The following is a 21,783-nucleotide window of genomic DNA, read 5'->3' on the forward strand; positions in this document are numbered from 1 at the left end:
CTGAGCCCAAGGCAGAGGCTTAACCCGCTGAGCCACCCAGGTGCCCCCAATACATGCTACTTTCAGGAGAGACTGAAACAGTGTTTGCTCCTGCTCTACCCTCAGCTGCATAGGATAATATTGCCTTTAAATATTTGTTCATTTGGTTGGGAACAGATGATATAGCATTATTGATTTAATTTTCATTTCTTTGATTCTTCTTCAGGCTGTCATGCGATTTATTTTTTGCACCCAAATGATGCAGGTTTTACATTTCTGTTTATATGTGGTCTTCTTCCATCCCATTGAGATTATTTCCAAATCAAAGATGAGTCAGTAATGTGAAGACTCATTAATATGAGTTCAGTGTAGAGGAGAGGGAAGGCGATGGTCCCACTCTACTCCTTCTTGATCAGAGAATATACTGGAGCTTTCCAGCTTTCAGTTCTGGGGGTCTTACTTAGGAAGGCCATTGCCAGCAGAGCATATTAATTGAGCAGGAGGGTGAGGGATCATGGAAAGAGATTGAAGACACAGAAAGAAAATGTAATGCTGAGACTATATGTGAGAGACAAGTGGGCAGAAGAGCTGTATTAAGAAGGGACAGATCTGGGGCGCCTGGGTGGCTCAGTGGGTTAAAGCCTCTGCCCTTAGCTCAGGTCATGATCCCAGGGTCCTGGGATCAAGCCTTACATCGGGCTCTCTGCTCAGTGGTGAGCCTGTTTCCTCCTCTCTCTGTCTGCCTCTCTGCCTACTTGTGATCTCTGTCTGTCAAATAAATAAAATATTAAAAAAAAAAAAAAAAGAAGGGACAGATCTGGGGTGCCTGGGTGGCTCAGTGGGTTAATAAGCATCTACCTTCGGCTCAAATCATGACCTCAGGATCCTGGGATCGAGTCCCACATCGGGCTCTCTGCTCAGCAGGGTGCCTGCTTCCCCCCCCACCGCCGCCGCCATCAAATAAATAAATAAAATCTTTAAAAATATATATCTTTAAAAAAAGGACAGATCTCTCTGTATGATATTTTCAACCCTTCGAGAACTCTGAAACCATTCCAAAATGAAAGTTTATTAAAAAAAAATAATAACTCTAAGCATTCAATTTATTTCAAGCGGCTCCAGAAGTGGGTATTGAAAAAGAACCAATAGGGTACAATTTAAAAGTCATAGATTTTAGATCCTTTTGTAGTTCATAAGCGTGATGATTGGGTGTTCACGCTCCTGTGTGACATGTGCCACCCTCAAACCTTGTTATGACCTTGGCACATTACCCATCTGATACGAAAAAAAAAAAAAAAGTCATAGATTTTAGCATAGTTTGCACCCTTGTATACCAGATGACTTCCTCAAAAGGCAGTTAGCCTACATCCCGGAGGGATTCAAGCGAAGGCTTGGATTCAGGGTGATGGTAAGGGATACTATGCATAGGGTAGAAGTTTGACTTGGCATCAGACGATCCCCGAGATCTTCTCCAAAGCCAGGGTGGTCCTAGTCTATGAATTGAGGTCCAAGGAGTCTGATCAGCATAGCCAGCGGCATTGAAAGGTTCATTGAAAAGTTTGAGCTGCCTAAGCAGGTGCAAGAAGCCCAGCCGCTGGGTGGGTGGGGCTAACACACCCCTCTCTCTGCAGCACCAGTATCTAATGAAGTTGAAGGTCATGTACACCGTGGGCTACAGCTCCTCCCTGGTGATGCTCCTGGTTGCCCTCAGCGTCCTCTGTGCTTTCCGGTGAGAACACATTACTAGCTCTCTGTCTCCCCAGCCTTCCCCAGGCACAGAATTTGGGTCTCTTTAAATTATTCAGCCAGAGAAAGGAAGGTGGGGCGGGGGGCTACTTAGTGACCTCTTGATCTAGACCTTACTCGAGACAAAACACTGATGTTCCTGTGACTTTGTTCGTGTTTTTATTCATTCACAGTTACTGAGCATAACAACTCACTGCAGATGTCCTGGCTGTCATTTTTACACAATGCTATAAGATAGGTATCATTACCCCCATTTTACCAGTGTGTTAGCCAGACTCCTGGTTGCAAGAAACAGAAATCCCCTAAAAACAGTTTAAGAAAACCAAGATATCCTGACCCACATAACTGAAAAGGTCAGGGGTGTCTGTCTCTAGGAATGGCTGGATCTAGGTGCTCAAACGTATCAGCAGAGCTAGGTCTGTCCCCCTTCCTCTCTCCACTCTCCATCGGCCTCATCCTTAGGCAGGCTCTCCTCAGGGGTGGCAGAGACATCCACCAACAGCGATAGGGGTACACTCCACTGGCTTAGCCACTAGGACAGAGAGAGCCCCTTCCCCTTTAGTTGCAGTTAAAGTCCTGGGGCAGGGGTGGGGAGGTTTCTATGAATCCAGCTTGAGTCACAGTCCCAACCTGAATGTCACTGCAGCCAGGGGTGGAGTACTCCGATTGGTTGGGTCTATCAACAGGGTGGGAGGATGGAGTCACCCCAATCCCAGAGCTGGAATAGGTTCCCCGTAAGAAAGCCTGCTTCTGGCACCAGCAGCTGGGGAATGGATAACGGACCTCTGATCCCTCCCACAGAGGAGGAGACTCGGGTTCTGCGAAGGTGTAAAGGCTTGCTCGAGGTCAAGGTCATCTGGCTAAGAAGTGGCCAAGCGCCTGTGGCTCTGGCCCCCATGGCCTTGCATTCTCTCCCTCCAGGAGGCTCCACTGCACCCGCAACTACATCCACATGCACCTTTTTGTGTCCTTCATCCTGCGTGCCCTGTCCAACTTCATCAAGGATGCGGTGCTCTTCTCTTCGGAAGATGTCACTCAATGTGATGCCCACAGGGTAACATGCCTGCATGCTCCAGAGTGTGGCCAGGCTGCACACCTTCCCCAGCCCAACTAGGAGAGGGTGGTGGTCCCGTTGCTATTTCTCCAAGTCCCACCCGAGGCTGCATTAAATGCCTAGAGTACAGGGACCAATGCTGGGGCTGGGCCAGGGCATCCAGGGAGAGTCCCATGTTTCCACGTGCACAGTCGGGGTCATGTATGAGAACAACTTGTCGGGAAGCCCCTGGGGCTGCCCTTCAACTCCCACTCTGGCAATTAGATACATATGGAGGGTCATCTTTTCCCTCCACCTGCCAAGTCCCAGCTATGGGCAGATGGCCAGCTCTGAAGAGGGTTGAGGGTGTGGTGCAGAAAGAAAAGTGGGAGCATATATGTCTGTATCTGCAAACTTAAGTCTGTAGTAAAGCAGTCGTTTAATTTAATCTAACCCCTTTCCTCCTTCTGAATGCTCAGATGACTCTTAGTTCTTTGCAATATTGCTCTGTGTATCAGCTGAGGATCCGTTTTGCTACATATACCAGAAAACCATGCATCAGTGGCTCAGATGGAGTTTGTCTCCCACATAAGCAGTCCACAGATGGGCAATCCAGAGGTGGCACAGGGGCTCCGTGATGCCATGGTGGACACAATCCTTCTCCCTCTTTCTGCTCTGCTGTGCTTGATGCCATACTTTATACGGCTTTTTACAATATGGCTGCTGCAGCCCCAGGCCTCACATCCCTGTTCCAGTCAAGAAAAAGAGTCAGGGTTAAACAGTTTTTGTCTTTGGGTAGCTTTGCCTTTTTAGGGTGGGAAAGAATGCCTGCTCTCAAGACACCTATCTACATCCCATTGCCTAGAACCTTGTCATGGGACCACACCTTACTCTAAAGGAGGCTGGAGGATCGAGGTTTTTTTTTGCATCATAGTCACCATAGCAGAGGCAAACAAGGGAGAAAAAGATGGCAGATTGAGATGGGTTTGGTCAACCTGCCTGTCACTTCCCACCACTCCCATCTGTAATCCCTTACAGATCTGTTGTTTGTGTTGTTTCTATAGGGGTGTGTGTGTGTGTGTGTGTTTTCTGACTCAAACTGAATCTCCCTTAGGGAGATGGGCAGGACAAAGTAAGAGTAGTAGAGTGAGAGTCAGAAGATGTAAATTCAGGGCCCACACCTCACTGACCAGTACTGGAGAAGTCCAGCAGTCCCCCATGGGAAACCTTCTTGGGTTCGGGTAAACATCATACTCCTGAGTCAACCACAGTCTCCACCCAGAATCCGAGTCTGTGGGCGGACGTAGAGCAGGAACCGCAGCCCACCAGCAGTGCAGCACTGGGTTACCTGCATGTGACCTCCTCGGCCCAACCCAGAAGCTGTCCTCTCCCCAGGGACAGCTCAGAGAAAGGAGAGGGGACCTTGTCATGTAGGAATGGTTGCCTTGCTGGCACAGAAGCCTCATGCCGCACGAGTCCCCAGGCACAGCTTCTGGTGATCCCTGCTAGAGACATGCCTCTAACAAGTCACTAAGTCAGGCAAGGCCAGCACTGGCATCTCCATCTGGTAGTCAGAAGTCTCCAGAACAGAGGCGGTGTACCAATCAGGGGCCATTTTCACTATAATCAGTGGTGCCCTCCTAACATAATTGGTATGTCCCTTTATCTGTTTCCAGGGAAATAGCTTGGAAGGGATCTTATTAATCCTTGGCTCAGAAATCCCTTTCCTTCTGTCCACCCGTGTGCTCATCTGCAAAGGAGGAACTTGGGTCCTGGGCCCTATCTGACACAGCTTCAGTGGTGGCAGCCAAGTCCCGGGTTTGAATGCACTTCCTGCTTCTCTGATGGCCTGTTAGCCTTCTTGCCTGAGTCTGCTGCCATGTGGGCTTCCACTTTCTAGAGAACTCTGTGGGCCTGGGCTTCTGAGAGTGGAAGGCCACAGGGGATGGCCAGGAGCCCATAGAGACTTGCTCTGCGACCCGACCCCTATCAATCCCTGTCGCTTCATTTGGGGGGCTGGCAGAGAGGAGCTCACTGTTTCCCAGCCTGGGGCTCACCTGCCTCTCTCTGTCCAGGTGGGCTGTAAGCTGGTCATGGCTTTCTTCCAGTACTGCATCATGGCCAACTACGCCTGGCTGCTGGTGGAAGGCCTTTACCTTCACACGCTCCTCGTCATCTCCTTCTTCTCGGAAAGGAAGTGCCTCCAGGGATTTGTTGCCCTCGGATGGGGTACGTTTCTCCGTGGGTGTAATGACTGGGGAATGTGGGGAAGGCACTGAGCCAGAGGACTTGGTTTCTAGTTGCAGCCCCACGCTCAGTTAAGTTAGCTAACTCGTGGAATCTTAGGCAAGTTGCTTCTTGTTTAACCCCCTGGCTTTGGTTTATTTGTACATCAAGTAAGAATTCACAGTTAAAATGTAGCCCCAATTTTGGCCATCCAAAGTCTCTTACCATTTGACACCACCCAACTTACCATTTCATACTACGTTTGTTGTTTCATCTTCCTTAGACATTCCATTCATATATTTTCATCCTTGCTTCCTTTCTCTATTAATTAGGGTACTTTTGACTGTAGCTGTCAGAAAATCTGGCTTAGATCAGCTTTAAACATAAAAGAAAGCAACTGGGTCATATATCTGAAAAGTCGAGGGATTGCCAAATTCAGGTGAGGTTGGATCCAGCAGCTCAACAATGTTACTTTGTGCCTTTCCGCTTCACCTTCTGTAACATCAGCTCTATCGTTATGCTGGTGTTCCCAGTATAAGTGCCAGCAGCTTCTGGGGTACCAGCTTCTTTGTTATTTCTAATGAAAGGAAAAGGCCATGTCCCAGCATTCCCAGCAAATACTCTGAGGTTCATCTTGATAGGACTAGCTTGTCTCAGACACATCCCTGAACCAATCACAGACCTGAGCGAATGGAATACACTGATTGGCTTAAGGTGCTCAAACCACATGGCCTTCCAAAGGAATTTCAAGGTTCGTTTGTAGGAAGGAAGGGAAAAGTAGCCACCTGCAGGCCCCGTTCCATCTCTTCCCCCTGTCCCTTCTGATCAATGAAGATGATAACTCCATCTCTTGAGCACTTACTATGAGCAGAGCATTTACATGCATTTTTAATTGCCACCCCAATTTCCAGAGGCCTTTCAAAGAAACGTGCTCAAAGATGGGATGTAATATGTTCACACTATAGACAAGGGCAGACCCATGATTCAAACCAAGGCTTATCTGTTTCCAAAGGTCCCTTAACTCTTATTCTGCCATTAACAAACATCTATCCATCCATCTATCCATCCATGTACCTGTCCGTCTGTCCGTCCGTCCGTCCATCCATCCATCCATCCGTGTATCCATCCATCCGTGTACCCGTCTATGTACATCCATCTGTGTACCCATCTGTCTGTCCATCCATCCATCCATTGCTCATTTGATAAACATATATAAGTTACCCACTAGGTTCTAAAAAAATAGCCACATTCCCCTGAGTGACTCATATGCTTACATGGATAGATATGTGTACTAGCCATCAATTTCATTTGCTTTCTTCTTAGTGCCTTTAATTAAGAAGTGCCCCTGCCAGGAAAGCCCTGTCTTTTCTCCTTGTCTAAATCCGTCCATGCAAGAGCCCTATCGACTCACATCGGGGAAGTAGCCAGAGCTGCCAGAGCACACAGAGCCTTCCTACAGACTTTGGCAGCCTAATTAGCACACGATGCTTGGCCAGCAGGAGCTGTGGGGCTCTTCGGAGGACAGTAGTTCCAAGAGTACTGGGGGACCAGGGACTTGCTTTATGCAGTTGACTCCCCAATAAATACCCACTTTGGAACCTGTCCATTGACCTTGACTCTCAGATCTGCCAGGATCTCATTGTTTAAACATAGGCAGTTTCTTTATCTGTAATATCAGGATCACAATTTATTCTACTTTCTTCGAGTGTTTCTTTGCTTCTAGAGATTACAGAAACAAAAATAGTTCCATCATTCAAAGATGTCATAGTCTAGTGGGGAGACAAAATTGCATTCTGACATCTCTATCACAGATTTTTAGGAGAGCTTATCTTGTTTTATTATTTCATGTTTTTTTATTTTAAAAAGATTTTGCTTATTCATTTGAGAGAAGAGAGAGCACAAGCTGGTGGGGAGGAGCAGAGGGAGAATCAGGCTCTCCACTGAGCAGGGAGCCCACACTAAGCCAATCCCAGGACCCTGAGATCATGACCTGAGCCAAAGGCAGATGCTTAACTGACTGAGCCACCCAGGAACCCCTCAGATTGTTAGGAAGGGTTTAAGTGAGATCATGAGAGCCTTCCTTTCTTCCTCAAATGTTTATTGAGCATCTACTATATGCCAGGCCCTGGGGACAGAACAGCACAGGAAAGAGCGGTTCCTCCCCTCCTGGCCTGTCTGCCTATACAGCCCCAAGGAGACCTTGAAGGGACTCAGGAAGGCCCAGAGTTTTCTGTCTGGGAGAGGCCTTTCTCTTACAAAAGCAGGGGCCCCTTCTCAATTTGTACGCAACTTGTTTCCCCAGAGACAGGTTGCTTAAATGAGTACACACTCACTGTAAGACTGAAAAAAAAAAATTAAGTAGAAAAAAATTACCCTGGTCTTATCTAACAAACATTTTTGAGGGTTTCCTTGCAAACTATTTTTCCTACTCAGTTTTTCTCCACAGTGTTGTGGTCATTCTTTTTTTTTTTTTTTAAGATTTTATTTATTTATTTGTCAGAGAGCGCATGCACAAGCAGGGGGAGCTACAGGCTCTCTGCTGAGCAAGCCACCCAAGGCAGGACTTGACCTGGGGGCCTGGGATCATTACCCCAACGGAAGGCAGACACTTAATGGACAGAGCCACCCGGGCACCTCTGCTGTGGTCATTCTATATGTAGAATTCTGAATCTTGTTTCTTTCAGTTAACCCACAAGTGTGCTCTGTATTCTTCCACCTCTGCCATAAACATTTTTTAACTAGTCTATGGATGTATTTAACCAAATACCTATTATACGGACACTTAGGTTGTTTTTAATTTTCCACTACTATAAATAACAGTGATAAATGCTTTTATGAACAAAGCTTATTCCCATATGTAATATGGAATCCTAGAATTGGGATCACTGAATCAGAAGGAGTGGACACTTTGAAGGTCTTTATATTTATTTATTTATTTTTAGCTGTTTTTTGGTTTTTTGTTTTGTTTTGTTTGTTTGTTTGTTTAGATTTTATGTGTTTATTTGACAGAGAGAGACACAGTGAGAGAGGGAACACAAGCAGGGGGAATGGGAAAGGGAGAACCAGGCTTCCCGCCGAGCAGGGAGCCCGATGAGGGACTTGATCTCAAACCCTGGGATCATGACCCGAGCCAAAGGCAGATACTTAACAACTGAACCACCCAGGTGCCCCAACTTTGAAGATTTTTTTTTTACTTTTACAAGGATGTTGGGGTGTCAGTGTTCACCCTGAAAAGGGTGACACCTCTGGCTCTTCTGGGGATGAACCAAGGTCCCACTCACTGAGTTGGTGGCTCTCCAACTGGAGCCAGCGTCGGAGTTACATGGAGGGTGTGTCGAGCCCAGCTGGCTGGACCCCACGCCCTGTGCCTCTGAGCCAGTTGGCCTTGGGTGTAGCCAAAGAAAGACTCTTCATGTCTGTCAAGGCCCCAAGTGACGTTGAAACTGATAGTGTGGGGACCATTCTAAGAAACCCCAACAACAACAACCCCAATAATGGAAAACAGCCATTATTGGTTTTCCAGGACTGTTAAAGATGGAAGACCATAGGCGGCCCTTAAGAGCCCATGTTCTTTGCCCAAAGCATCCAAAATTGAGGCAGGGATTTAAAAAAAAGAAAAGATATATAATTGAAAGTCATGCACATCCTTGGTTTAAATAATTAAATAGGAGGGACACCTGGGTGGCTCAGTCGATTAAGCAGCTGTCTTTGGCTCAGGTCATGATGTCAGGGTCCTGGGATTGAATCCCACATGTGCCCTCTGCTCTGAGGGGAGACTGCTCCTCCCTCTCCCTCTGCCTGCTGCTCTTGCTGCTTGTGCTTGCCCTCTCTCTCTTCTGTCAAATGAATAAATAAAATCTTAAAAAAAAAAAAAAGCTTACTGCTGAGCCACATGATGTATAACCATTTTACTTTCAATAGTTAATCTTTTGTTTTTTATGGAGTCACTTTTAATTGACTTATTTGTTTTACGTTGCTGTCCTTAATTCTCCCCAGCTCTCCCATGGAACTGGAAGAACCTCCAGTGCTGTTTCCCAAATCACCCCACACCAACAGGAAATCTATTAGTTCCTATATGTTTGGTTTCTTCCCACTCTATCTGTTTTCCTACGGGCTGCCGTAGACAAGTTGCGTGACGTGGGACCAATCCCAAGACTCCAGGATCAGGACAAGAGCAGACGCTTAACCAACTGTGCCACTCAAGTGTCCCTGCAGTTTTATTCTTCTTCCCTGAGCATTTTGACTCATCTCCTTCTACATAAGCTGCAGCATCTTCTCTCTGTCCCCTGAGTTTTGAAATGCCCTAGGGAGGCACACCCATGCAAGCTGATTTCATTCTTTTTACTGACATCTGGTGGTCCTTTCATCTGGAAACTCACATCCTTCATTTCTTGGACCTTGTTCTTGTATTACCTGTTTGATTTCTTTCCCTTTGGTTTTTATCTTCTCTTTCTGAAACTTTTAATCAGATGGAGTGCATCCTGGAATTGACCTCTGATTTTTTTCCTTGTCTCTTCTCTTTTTCATCCCACTCTTTGTGTCCTGCTTTCCCAGCGATGCCTGGTCTTTATCTTCCAACCTTCTATGGAGTCTTTTATCTTGGTTATCATATATTCCGTTTCTAAGCTCTCTTCCTTGTTCTCGGACTGCTCCCTATTTTCGGCATCCTGTTTGGGTCTTGCAGATGTGATCTTTCTTCTTATCTCTCGGATGATATTCCTTAGAGTTGTTTTGTCCGAGTTCCTCCTACAGCCTGCATGGTCTGTTTCCTTTGAGTTCCTTCTCTCTGATTGTTTTGGTCCTTGTCTTTTATGTAATCAGCTTTCCTCAGATGTCCGTGACCTTGACTGTCTGTTCGTGTTTAAGAATGAGTCACTTCAGAGCAGACCAAAGTCCCCGTGTATGGGGGTGGAGGGGGTCTGTGTGTGCATGGCATGTCTCTCAAGGGAGACTGGGTTGGAAGTGGCCACTGTGTTGGGGGGGTCCCCAGCATTGCCATCTATAGGCCCTTTGTCTGGGGCTGTTGGATTCTGCCAGAGAAAAATCCTTTAATCTCCTGCGTGGTTGTAAACCCGGCTGCTGGAGGTCTGAAACCTGAGCAGCCTTGGGACAGGGTTTACCATTCAGGTGCGGATGATCATGTCTTCTAGAAACAGAGTGAGTCACATATATATCCTAAAAATCTTCTAGTAGCTACAGTAAACACAATAAAAAGAAGCATGTAAGATTAATCCCAATAATCTATTTTATTTAACCCGGTATAAAAATATTGTCATGTCACCATATAGTTAAATATAAAAATTAGCAGATTTCCCACTCTCTGATTCCTACTAAGTCTTCAAGAGTTGGGTGTCTTGCATGTACAGCACATCTCCAGTGGGACCAGCCACAAATATCAAGTACTCCATAACCAGCTACGTGGGGTGAGTGGCCACTGCCCAGGACAGCACAGGTGTAGACCATCCTTTCTCCCTTCTCTTCCCTGCAGAGTTTCTCCCCCTAGTCTGCCCCAGGCTCCCAGGACACCCTGAGACCCTCGTGGCTTTCAAGAACCATTTGATTCTGCCTCAGTTCCCGGGGAAGGCTGGGTACCCTAGAAGCAGGAGGCTACCCGTTTGCACAAGATTTACAAGGGGGTTTCCGTGGTACCTACTCACTTCTAGGCTAGGCAAACTGCCCCCGTTCCCATGGGGGGGGCTATTGAAAATTGAGTCCCCCCTCCCCTCTCCTTCCTTTTGTTTTTACTCTACAGGTTCCCCCGCCATTTTTGTTGCTTCGTGGGCTATCAGCAGGCACTTTCTGGAAGATGTCGGGTAAGCCATTTGAAGGAGAGGTAACAGGAGTGTGTTTTATAATGTCGAGTTCTTCAAGCAGGTGGAGCTATCTAGGAGAGGCCTGTTTTTCAAACTGGGGGGGACACAGGCGAGTACTCTGGAATGCTGGGCTGGTGTGAGCTTGCAGATAGGTGGGGGGGGGTGGCCTTCATCGCACCTACACCCTCCTGGGCCTGCCCATGCCATCAGCTCTGGGGCAAGAGCAGGGGCTGGACAGAAGCTGTGATGCTCCAGGCAGGTGCCACTCAGGGAGGCAGCTCAGGGTCAGCCCAGCTTTCCAGCTTTTCTTTCCTCCTGGGATCTCCCTCCTCTACTCCTCCCTTCCTATACCCCGCCCCCCAGACCTGGGGCTTTGAGACTCCAGCTGAGGTGGGCACAGGAGAGGGGCAGCCACATTCCCAGGGACTCCTAATGGGGACAGAGAGATCTAGTCTTGTTCTCTAAAGCTCCCAGGTGCTGGGGATGGAGGTAAGCCCAGGGCACCTACTGGGAAGTAGGCCTGTGGAAAGAAGCCGGGGAGGAAGCGAGGCAGCAGCGGGATAGAGCAGAAGTAGGTTCTCATGAGAAAGCTGACATGACCAGCCCAGGATGTGGATGAGGTCCAAGGAGATGTGCCAGTGTCCTGTGGTCCATCTTTGGCCCCAGATAATAATTTCAAAATAATTATTTTAATTGGGTGAATTTGATGTTGTGTAAAATATGGATTTTTAGCTCTTCTGGAGAACATGGGAAGTTCTACCAATATCTCTCAGTCTCCCTTATGGCAAAAATCAGCCGGAGCCGAGTTGTGGCTGCCTTGGGTCAGGCACATGCTCTCTAGCCTGCCCAGTAACCTTCCCGTGCAGGAGGTCCCAGGGTCCTGAGGCCACGTAACAATCACCCAGCCCCTTCACTCACTGATGCCACCTGCCTGGCCATTGTTGGCAGTTGAGTTTGTCACCGTGTCCACTTTGGGATTCTGGGATCTTCTGACGGTCAGATGCCACACAGGTGTGCACACAGAGCTTGCACAGAGATGGGGGTGCTGCTCCAACGGCCTCAGAAGTGCTCCGTGGTATTAGGAGAGGGTTCGTTCTAACAGTGCTGGGCCCCCAGCCCCAGAGCTCGGGGCCACCGGCATGGGCCCTTCATCCGAAGAGCGCTTGCGGGATTTAGTCCTTCCTCGTCCCCTCAATTCTCCACTCCTAATGAGGCCTGGCTGTCCCCCCATAGGTGCTGGGACATCAACGCCAATGCATCCATCTGGTGGGTCATTCGGGGGCCCGTGATCCTCTCCATCCTGGTGAGTGGCCGTCTTGCCAGGTTGGGCTCCAGTGGAAGAGGTGGAGAGAGTGACTGGCCTGGACTGAAGGCCAAGGGAAAGCGCTAGCATGGCCCCCTCCAGGAGCCCAGGAGGGAGGTATAAACCAGGGAGCTTCCAGAGGTTGGTCAGTGCCTGGAGGGTCTAGATGGTGGATGGAAGAATGGGGGATGGGGGATGGGAGTGGGATGAGGCGCACTCAGGAGACAAAAGTTTACAGAAGTCTCTTAGGTCCGTGAGCAGCCATTAAGATGTGGTGAGCCGAGCTCCTTGCCCTAAACTGCCGTGTTCTGTGCTGGCCTGAAATTCCCCCGTTCTGATCTTTGGGTCCTGATCTTTTTTTCTAGATGTTCCTCTTGTTAAACGGAGAACAATCACTGAGCTGCGATCATAGGCTGGGGGCTGGGGAAAGCTCAGTGAGGCTTGGGGTGCTGTTGGTGGGGGCTGCAGTCCTGGAGGGGTGGCCCCCAAGGAGAAGATACAGGACTCTCATAGAGAGGGAACTCAGAGCGTCTTTCCACTGGGCTGCCCTTCAGAATCACCTGAGGTTTATTTGTTTAATTAATTAATTTTTTAAAAGATTTTGTTCATTAGAGAGAGAGAGTGTGTGTGTGTGTGTGTGTGAGGGCACATAAGCAGGGGAAGAGGCAGAAGCAGACTCCCCACTGAGCAGGGAGCCGGACCTTGGGCTCAATTCCAGGACTTGAGCCCAAGGCAGACGCTCAATGCTTGTGTGCCCAGTGGGGGTTGGGGGGGGGTTGAGTTCTCTGGGTTCAGAGGCCTGGAGCTGAGCCTGTTGGTACAGACAGGAAATAGGAGGATAGAGGGCGGTGGACCTACGAGGGTTGTCTCCTGGGCTGCAGAAAACTTTGACAGGAAGTGCCCTTCCTGGGCTCCCTGGAGAGGGAGAGGGGTCAGCCCAGGGCAGCAGCTCCAGCCCCCATCTTTCAGTGGCTGGTTGGTGACCTTGGTGGGGGGGGGGTTGGGAGAAGGGGGTCATTCCAGGACCTCCTTCTTTTTAATTTTCTTCTTCTCCCCCCCACCCCAAATAATTGAATGCATGTTAAAAAAAAAAAAAAAAAGAAGAAGAAGAAGAAGTTGGAAGATACAAAATGTGTTTTCTAAAAGGGGAAAAAAAAAATCACACATACTTTCAGCACCAAGACACACACTGGGAATACACATATGCTTTTCCTTCCTATCTCTCTTTTTTTTTTTTAAGATTTTATTTATTTATTTGACAGAGAGAGAGAGAGATCACAAGTAGGCAGAGAGGCAGGCAGGCCGGGGGGCGGTGGGGGAAGCAGGATCCCCGCTGAACAGGGGGCCCATTGCGGGGCTTGACCTGAGCCAAAGGCAGAGGCTTAACCCACAGAGCCATCCAGGCTCCCCTCCTTCTTATCTTTTTTTTTTTTTTTTAATTTGAGCTTTTTTTCAAAATGCCTCTCTCTTTTTTTTTTTTTTTTTTAAAGATTTCATTTATTTATTTGACAGACAGAGATCATAAGTAGGTGGAGAGGCAGGGAGAGAGAGAGGAGGAAGCAGGCTCCCCGCTGAGCAGAGAGCCCGATGCGAGGCTAGGTCCCAGGACCCAGGATCATGACCTGAGCTGAAGGCAGAGGCTTTAACCCACTGAGCCACCCAGGCACCCCAAATGCCTTTTTTTTCAAAATGCCTAATATAGTTTTGTATACTTGCTTGTGTTTCTCACTTAGTAGTAGATGTGAGCTGTCCCATGGCCTTTGAAATGATTTGATCCACCGATGTGCTCTGGCTGCGTAGTATTCCCAGGGTCTTTCCTTATTTAGTTAGGCCAGTTTCCTTGGTGTCATTCTGGGGATCTGAAGGCCCAGCCCAGGGGAACCCTGGCAGAGAGACGATGGGCCCCAGGGTCCCGGTGGATTTCACCAGACTGTGATCTCTCTAGTGTTGTTTGGTGGGCACAGTATCTCCCAGTAGGGGCCCCTCGCTGGCTGAATCAGAAGAGCACGCACTCTTGATCTTACGGTCGTGATGTCTTAATAAATAAGAACTTAAAATCATCTCCCAACCAGTAGCTCATGGGGCCTAGAATTCCACCATTTGGGACTTTAAGCTCTTGAGATTTTTTTTTCTTTTGCCCTCAGGTGCTCCCTATAAAATTAAATGTAATTCTAAGGCCGAAAAATAGATGAAAGTAAAATAACCTTTATTCATTTACACCATGCATAGCCAGCTCCGAGCAAGATGCATAAACAAACAAGAAGCTGAGAAGCAATTTTCCCCAAGAGGCGGCTGGGCTAAGAGTCTTGGATGGACCACTAATCCTTGTCTTTTGGCCAGCGTTCCCAGGCCCCAGATGGGTTGTGGGAACAATGAGGGTACCTGGCAGGGGGATTCCACTGATCCTGACTTCCCCAAATGGTGCTGGAGCTGGTAGGTGGGTGAGAGGAGGAGGACGTGAGCACCTTTATAAAGTCCTGGCACTGGGCTTGGGGGAGGGGATGCCAAAAGAAATAATGAGACAGCATTCCTGTCCTTTAGTAAGTTATGATTGAATTGGCAGATAAATAGACACACAAGTTTGACAGATGCCTACGTTTGGTTTGGCCTCTTTCAAATATTTCACATGCTTACCCAATAACATGATCCCTACTGCCATGTATCAGGAAAGGGATAATCAAGGGTGGCTTCCTGGAGTTGGTGATTCAACTGCAGAGTGACTCTACAAGCCTTTGAAGCAGTGATTCTAGAAGTGTGTCCCCCAGACCAGCAGCTTCAACATCACCTGGAAGCTTGTTAAAAATGCAAATTTTGGGGTCCCACCCCATATTTACTGACCTGGAAACTCTGAGGGAGGGATCCCCCTAATCCACACCCAAAATGTTAAGAACCTCTGCAGGGAGGAATCCTTGTCACTCAAAGTATAGCTAAGGACCAGCTTTTGCATTATCTGGAGCTTGATAGAAATGTAGACTCTGGGATGCCTGGGTGGCTCAGCTGGTTAAGTGTCTGCCTTCCACTCAGGTCATGATCCCAGGGTCTTGGAGTCAAGTCCCACATGGGGCTCCTTGCTCAGCAAGACTTGCTCCCTCTCCCTCTGCCTGCCACTCCACCTGCTTGTGCTCTCTTTGGCAAATAAATAAATGAAATCTTAAAAAAAAAGAAGAAGAAGAAGAAGAAATGCAGACTTTCAGGTCAGTGGTGATCTGCCTTTTAACAAGACCCCTGGAGGATGCCAATGCATTCCAGTGTGAGTGACCCCTGCCACAGCTTAGCAGCCCTTAGAGCTCCTGCAGCCCGGGATAGGCGCGGATGCTGGGTCAGACATCACCTTCAGACAGCCTGTTCCCCCGGAACTCTCTGGGGCCAGGTGGAGGGCGGAGTGTCTCAGCAATGTGTAATCCCAGGTGTGGTCTGCAATGACTTCTCTGGCCTCAGGGCCAGGGGTCAAGGCCAGGAGAGGTGGCAATCACCTTCAGCCCCTCCTCCCTCTTGTGTTTTACAGATTAACTTCATCCTTTTTATAAACATTCTAAGAATCCTGATGAGAAAACTTAGAACCCAAGAAACCAGAGGGAATGAAGTGAACCATTATAAGTAAGTGAAGGGCAAAGTCGGAGGCCCGCTCAGTCAATCAGCAGGTATTTACGAGTGCCTATGGTTTACAAAACTGGCCCTAGTTCCAAGGAGGTTATGATGTAGTTGGGAATGAGGGTGGGGAGGAGTGGGTTCCAGGGGAAAGCCTTAGACACTGCCCCCATGGCCGGAAGGTAAGAAATCTCTCAGGATCCCAGGGAGCAGAGATCTGTGTTTGGGGCAATGCTAGAGAGTCTAACGATGGGCTTCGGGGACCCAAAATCAGAGAAATGTGTATAGGTCTGTGTGTTTTTCAGGGGAGAAAGGTGCTAGCTTTCATCAGATTATCAAGATGTGTGATCCAAAAATACTTTAAAACCTTTAAGATGTTAAAGGGAGAAGCAGTATTAGTTCGGTAGGGCCCCGTAGCAAAAGAACCACGACACACGGGATGGCATGAAGAAGAGAAATTTATTTACTCGGAGTTCTGGAGCCTGAGGTCCTGCAGTTAGGGCTTCAGTGGATGAATTTGGGTGGGGGAGATGTAATTCAGAACTGTTAAAGGCCAGTCGGTGTCCAGTGAAGACTTTCTCTGTGATGTTCTGAGCTTTGAGAATCTGGCAGTGACCTGGACCGCCTGGTGACAGGTTCTCCAGAACCTCTTTAGGGCAGTGGGCTCCACAGTGCGGTAGAGCTGGGCATCCAGGATCAAGTTAAGTTATAATAAAATAAATAAAATAGAGGAAGCCCACAATAAAATAGAGGAATAAAATAGAGGAAGCCCACAATAAAATAGAGGAAGCCCAGCTCAGTTTGAATTTGGGACAAACAACAAATGGTGTTCGTCAAAATATTTTTCAAAAAATATTATCCGTTGTTTATCTGAAATTCAAATTGAACTGGGCATCCTGTATTTTTATTTGCTAAATTTAGCAATCCTAATCTGGGATCTGGGAAGAAAATGAAAGAACGTCTCCTTATGGATATGTATTATAAAAAAAAAAAAAAATGCTGGTTTTGTGAATAATAGGTTCAATGACACATGCACGTAATTTACAAATAATAAAGTTGTTTGGTTGGATAGGCGTTCACATTTTTTTTTTCCTGGTGGGGTGCGTGATCAGAAAGTGTAGGGGGCTGGCCCTGGGTGATGAGTATGTGGGGATTGGAAATTCTCCAGAATAAAAGATAAAACCGCAAAGGTTTGGGGCACCGCTGCTGGCCTCCGCAGTGGGGCAGGTGGGGCTCTCGAGCTGCGCCCATGGGGAGGGGCAGGACACCACAGCAGGTCTGTGTCTGCAGGCGCCTGGCCAAGTCCACCCTCCTGCTGATCCCCCTCTTTGGAGTCCACTACATCATCTTCGCCTTCTCCCCGGAGGATGCCATCGAGGTCCAGTGGTTCTTCGAATTGGCCCTTGGCTCGTTCCAGGTAAGCTTTGGGGACTGTGACCCTCAGGAGTTCTCTCTTTCCTTCGAGAGAAACGGGAGCCATAGAGACAGCAAGCCAGGTCTCCCCAGAAGGGTCCAGCCTCACTGGGCACCCACGCAGGAGGAGGTGGGCAGGACCTCACTGTGTTGTGGGACCCTGAGTGGGACCCAAGTCCCCTCTACCAGTCAACTAGCGGGTGGGAGATAAAACTAAGGAGAGAGAGACTGACTCCAGGGAAGACAAAAAGGGTGTGTAGGAAATCAAAATGACATTACCAGAGGGCTATGGCTGAACCATCAAAAAGCAGGGCAGGAAGATGAGCATTGTGGGAATGGGGGAGGGAGGGCATCTGAAAGAGGATAAGGTCCTCCTCTTCATTCTGGGAAGCCCGTGAAAGGGCCCCAAACTGAAAAATCCAGAAGGAGCAGCATCAGCATATTATTCAGAAGCAGCTTAGAGAATTCCACGTAGCTGTCTCTGAGGCACAGGAAATGGGGGCAGGGCCGTTCCGAGGCAGCTCTCCTTTCCTGAGGAGAATCACTGGACTCTTTGAAACTATGGGCACACACAACATGTCAAAGATGAAAACCTACTTTAAAAAAAAAGGAGAGTGAGGGCAGAAATCACCGACCTCTTGATTCATAAAGATGTTGTGAGGCTTCAAAAACAAAGGGTAAAAACAACCACCACCACCAGAAAAATAGTAAACACGTTTGGACAGAAGGAGTCTTCACATGAATCCCAAACTTCACAATGTTATTTGTTTACACTCTCATAGCTATCTCCTTCCAAAGATAATACGATGTAGCTTTCAGGAAGACCATATAGAGGGAAAAAAAAGATGAAGGATCAGTGAAAAAATAAAAGTCAAAATTGAGTTCAGACAGAGAAGCAAATTCAAATTCAATAGAGTACTATGAAGGCAGGAGAGATGGGTCATACATTTGGTTTGGAGCTTTTCAGTAGCCAAAGCAAAGACAGAAATGCAATCCATTCCAAGATTTACAATATTTGTTAATGGGAACAGCTAATTCTTGGGGAAAGCCTACATATGATAGGCTTTGGGGCCTGAGAGAAATTTCTCTCTGGGGGATTTTCCTCAAGAAACCAGCCTGTCCTCAACAACACTGATTATCCTGCAAAGTCCTCTCAGGGGGGTAGGCTTTGGTCTCAGGATGGGGCTCAGAGTCTCCCTCAGTCCCTGAATTCGGTTCAGGGTCAGGGGGTCCTGTCAGGGTCACCCTCCTTTCACTTTCCAGAAAGGACCCATCACTGGGAGCCCATTCTTGAGTGGAGTCCAGTCTTGTCCTAACCCTGCCTTCAGACCCCACTCCAGGGCTGTCCCCTCTGCCCTCACTGGGCATCTCCTGTGCACAGCACTCCCTGCCAGGGCTTCAGGCCTCCAGAGAACCCAGCCTCTTGGGTAATCTTTGTTTCTGGACCAAGGAGCTTTCAGGCCCACCTGCTCCTGTACTGCGTGATGAGGCTGGACTCACACAATGGCCCATTTAGCAGGTGTGGGGGTTCCAGGTCCACAGGAATGGAAGACCTCGACCTGGCTTCCAGAAATGGGTAGTAATCTCACTGAGAGCACGGAGACTCAGGTCTGCCTCCCCACACAGAAAGGGTACTTCCTGTCCCCTGGAGCTGGGGCTGGTGGTTGGGGCCCAGGCCTGCCAGTGAAAGCCATTTGGCTTCTAAGGAAATGATTTGTTGAGAGAAAATCAAAAGCGCCTTCCCAATGTTCCCATAGAAATGTTTACACAGGAAACGGATCTTTGACATTTTTTTAACATTTGTTCACATACAAATATATATACCACTTTATTATATATTATACATGAATATTCTCTATATCTTTAATATTTTAAAATATATATTTTATAATTATATTTGTAATATATATTTATATACTACATAAAATAAAATTTAAAATATTTTATATATAATATCTAAAATACTTATAATATATATTTTATATATATTTAAAACCCTGTATTATAGAAAATGTTTCCCATATATTAAAGCAAAGAGAGTAGTCGTGAACCCCATGGGACCACTGCCCACTCCAGGCCTAGCTGGTTCCATTTCTGTCTCCATCTGCTCCCTTCACACCTTCCCCCATTATTTTAAGCACATCAAAGGGATGGTTTTACTCAAATGTAAATATTCTAATATGCATCTCTAGAAGACAGTGGCTTAAAGAGCAACACACACAGAACCACCATATATTATCACTGTCACAGGCTTCCAGAAGCTTCCAGAAAGTTGATCTTTTTCTGACTGTAGAAATAATACTTATTGTAGAAAATCTGAAAAATAAGGAATAGTTAAAAAAGGAAAGAAAAAATCATCTGTAATCTCATGACCCCAGAAATAACTGGTTAAAGTAATGGTGGGTTCACATCTAAGCTCTAAGTCTCTTTCCTACCCAGGAAGACACACACACAAGGACAGCCCATTCAACTGAGGCCACACTGTGTGTGTTTTTTTCTCTCTTGCTTGTTCTAATTCTATCTTAACTGTTGTGAACATTTCTTCACGTCATTAAAGTTCTCCCAAGACTTCATTTTTTTAACAGTTGTATAAAAACTGGAATTTCTTAAACTTGCTGGCCTGTGGATACTTGGGGCACAACTAACTTTCCCTCCCTCGGGGCTCCTACCCTCACCTGAACTGTGCAAATGTGTCCCAGGACCTCGGAGGCCCGGGTACCGCTGGGCCTGGTGAGAGGTGGCCCCCGCAGCCAGCAGCTGACCACCAGCTCTGGCCGAGCACATATAGCACCTGTCCTGCTGAAACCCCTGTGACTCAGTTTCTTCCCGAATGAGACAGGGGTCTTCCCTGTTAGGACTTTGGCAAGGACTAAATGAAGCACCTGGAACCCAGAACCCCCCAAGTATGCAGGCCAGGCCGCCTCTCAAAGCCTTCCACACCCTCTAGACAGTGGTTTCCACCTGGGAATGCCCATTAGAACCATCTAGGAGTTTTCAAAGCTGGTATACTTACATCATCCCCAGACATTTGGACTCAGGGCCTGGATGGGACTCGGAAGGGGGTGTTAGGGCCTCCTGAGGTCAGAGCTAGGCCACCCAGGTCTCGGGGGGGGGGTGCTCACCAGCTGGGGAACCCTCACGGCATAAGGGTGGGCAGAGGTGTTGGAGGAGGGTCCCTGAGGTGGGGAGCAGGACCAGCACTGCAGAGACCCTGCCCATGGCTTATGGTCCCCAGCAGGCCTCGGGGCCTCCAATCCTGCATCTCAAGACTGGAGTCCCTGCCCTGGCAGAGCTCCATGCCAGGACTGGGGGACAGGGGAAGGTACTCCTGGGAAAACAGGAGCTCCGGGTACTAGGGACGGAGGGTCCTAACAGGGACTGACCCCTACCCCGTAAAGTATATACAGACTCAGGGCCCCTAGCCAAGGTGATGTAAGCAGAAAAGTCACAGCCCACTCCTCACTGGTCAGAATCTACACTTGGGCTTGGTCCTGACATCACGCTCACACATCCGTGTTTCAGTCTGAACTGTTGCCCATGTCCCAACTTCCAGCTTATCTGGAAAATGAGCCCACCCACAGGGGGCACAGGGTGTCCCATGGGCTGGCCCCACCCCCTACCTGAGGGACAGGTGCACAAGAGGGGCCGCCTCTCCCTGTTTCTCCCAGATGGCCCACCTTATTAATTCAGGTGACTTGCCCAGTCCCCACGGGCCCGTTAGCAGCTTCTCTGAAATCCCACGTGCTCAAGGCCACCAGGGTGGACCCAAGCCCCACCCCAAGGAGCTGAGCCCGATGAAGCCAGCACAGCCAGGGGCACCATGGCGACCCAAGAAGAGGTAGTCCCAGCCACCTCCCGCCCCCCCCCCACCACCACCGGGGGTGAGAGGTGTGGGAAGGTTCTGGAGTGCTGGAAGTGAGCCTGGGACTGGCAAGTGGAGGACATGGGAGGAGGTTGGAGGGAGGAGGCCGGGTGCTGGAGGGCCTCCCCTGACCCCCCGCTGCCTCTGACCCCTCTCCAGGGCCTGGTGGTAGCGGTCCTCTACTGTTTCCTCAACGGGGAGGTGAGTGAGCTCGGCTGCCTGGAAGGAGGAGCTCCCTAGCCTCAGGATTCCTGCTCAGAAGATCCCTGGAAGGGGTGGTGGGGAGAGATGGATGTGTGGCTGGGGGGGGCCTGGGTCTCCAGAGCTCACTTCCTAGGAGCCCTGAAGCACCAGGAGGCCCAGTTAAAACAATTGCTGGGCCCTACTCCTCCCCACCCTGCCCCTATTTCTAATTCTGCAAAAGAGGGATTCTATGTCTGGGTTGGAGCCTGAAAATGTTTAACAAGCATTTAACGTGTAACAAGGCAATTCTTATCTTTGAGCGAGTCCGTGAACTAGAGACAAGTGCAGGCACCCCAACAAAAATCCAGGCTCCTGACTGTTCTGCTGCTTGCCTGATGGGGGATCCTGCTCACTGTCCTTCTCTGGGCCTCAGTCTTCCCATCTGTTAAATGAGAGACTCAACAATGCCATCTCTGACACTCAGTTGCTCACCGAACCTCACAGGAGTGTTGACTCCTTGAGAGGGCTGCACACTTAACCTTGAGGTCTCTGCCCTAACCCAGAGCATTTCGGTTGGATGGGGACACACACAAGCCATGTAACCCACATTAGTCAAATAGTGCCTCACCCAAGGCAG

The 21,783-nt window shown here is 48.4% G+C and overlaps 1 protein-coding gene and 1 non-coding gene across 3 annotated transcripts in view; both read left to right on the top strand.

Moving 5' to 3' along the window:
• The window catches only part of SCTR (secretin receptor), a 75,773-nt gene that overhangs the window by 47,794 nt on the left and 6,196 nt on the right, over positions 1-21,783 (top strand). Inside the window, exons 5-12 of one of the 2 annotated variants that reach the window (XM_004759759.3) lie at positions 1,611-1,708; positions 2,647-2,779; positions 4,834-4,987; positions 10,737-10,797; positions 12,031-12,100; positions 15,606-15,697; positions 16,979-17,105; positions 21,123-21,164. In XM_004759759.3, the coding sequence (XP_004759816.1) occupies positions 1,611-1,708; positions 2,647-2,779; positions 4,834-4,987; positions 10,737-10,797; positions 12,031-12,100; positions 15,606-15,697; positions 16,979-17,105; positions 21,123-21,164 (777 nt within the window). The remainder of the gene's footprint in view (positions 1-1,610; positions 1,709-2,646; positions 2,780-4,833; positions 4,988-10,736; positions 10,798-12,030; positions 12,101-15,605; positions 15,698-16,978; positions 17,106-21,122; positions 21,165-21,783) is intronic. The other variant, XM_013060084.2, reaches the window with a different exon arrangement.
• Positions 1,157-1,260, top strand: LOC123387971. The gene has a single exon (XR_006602459.1). It is a non-coding gene; the product is annotated as a small nucleolar RNA U13 (small nucleolar RNA).

The sequence above is a fragment of the Mustela putorius genome, unplaced genomic scaffold, assembly GCF_011764305.1.
Source record: "Mustela putorius furo isolate JIRA1106 unplaced genomic scaffold, ASM1176430v1.1 tig00003867_pilon_pilon_pilon, whole genome shotgun sequence".
Lineage (NCBI taxonomy): Eukaryota > Metazoa > Chordata > Mammalia > Carnivora > Mustelidae > Mustela > Mustela putorius.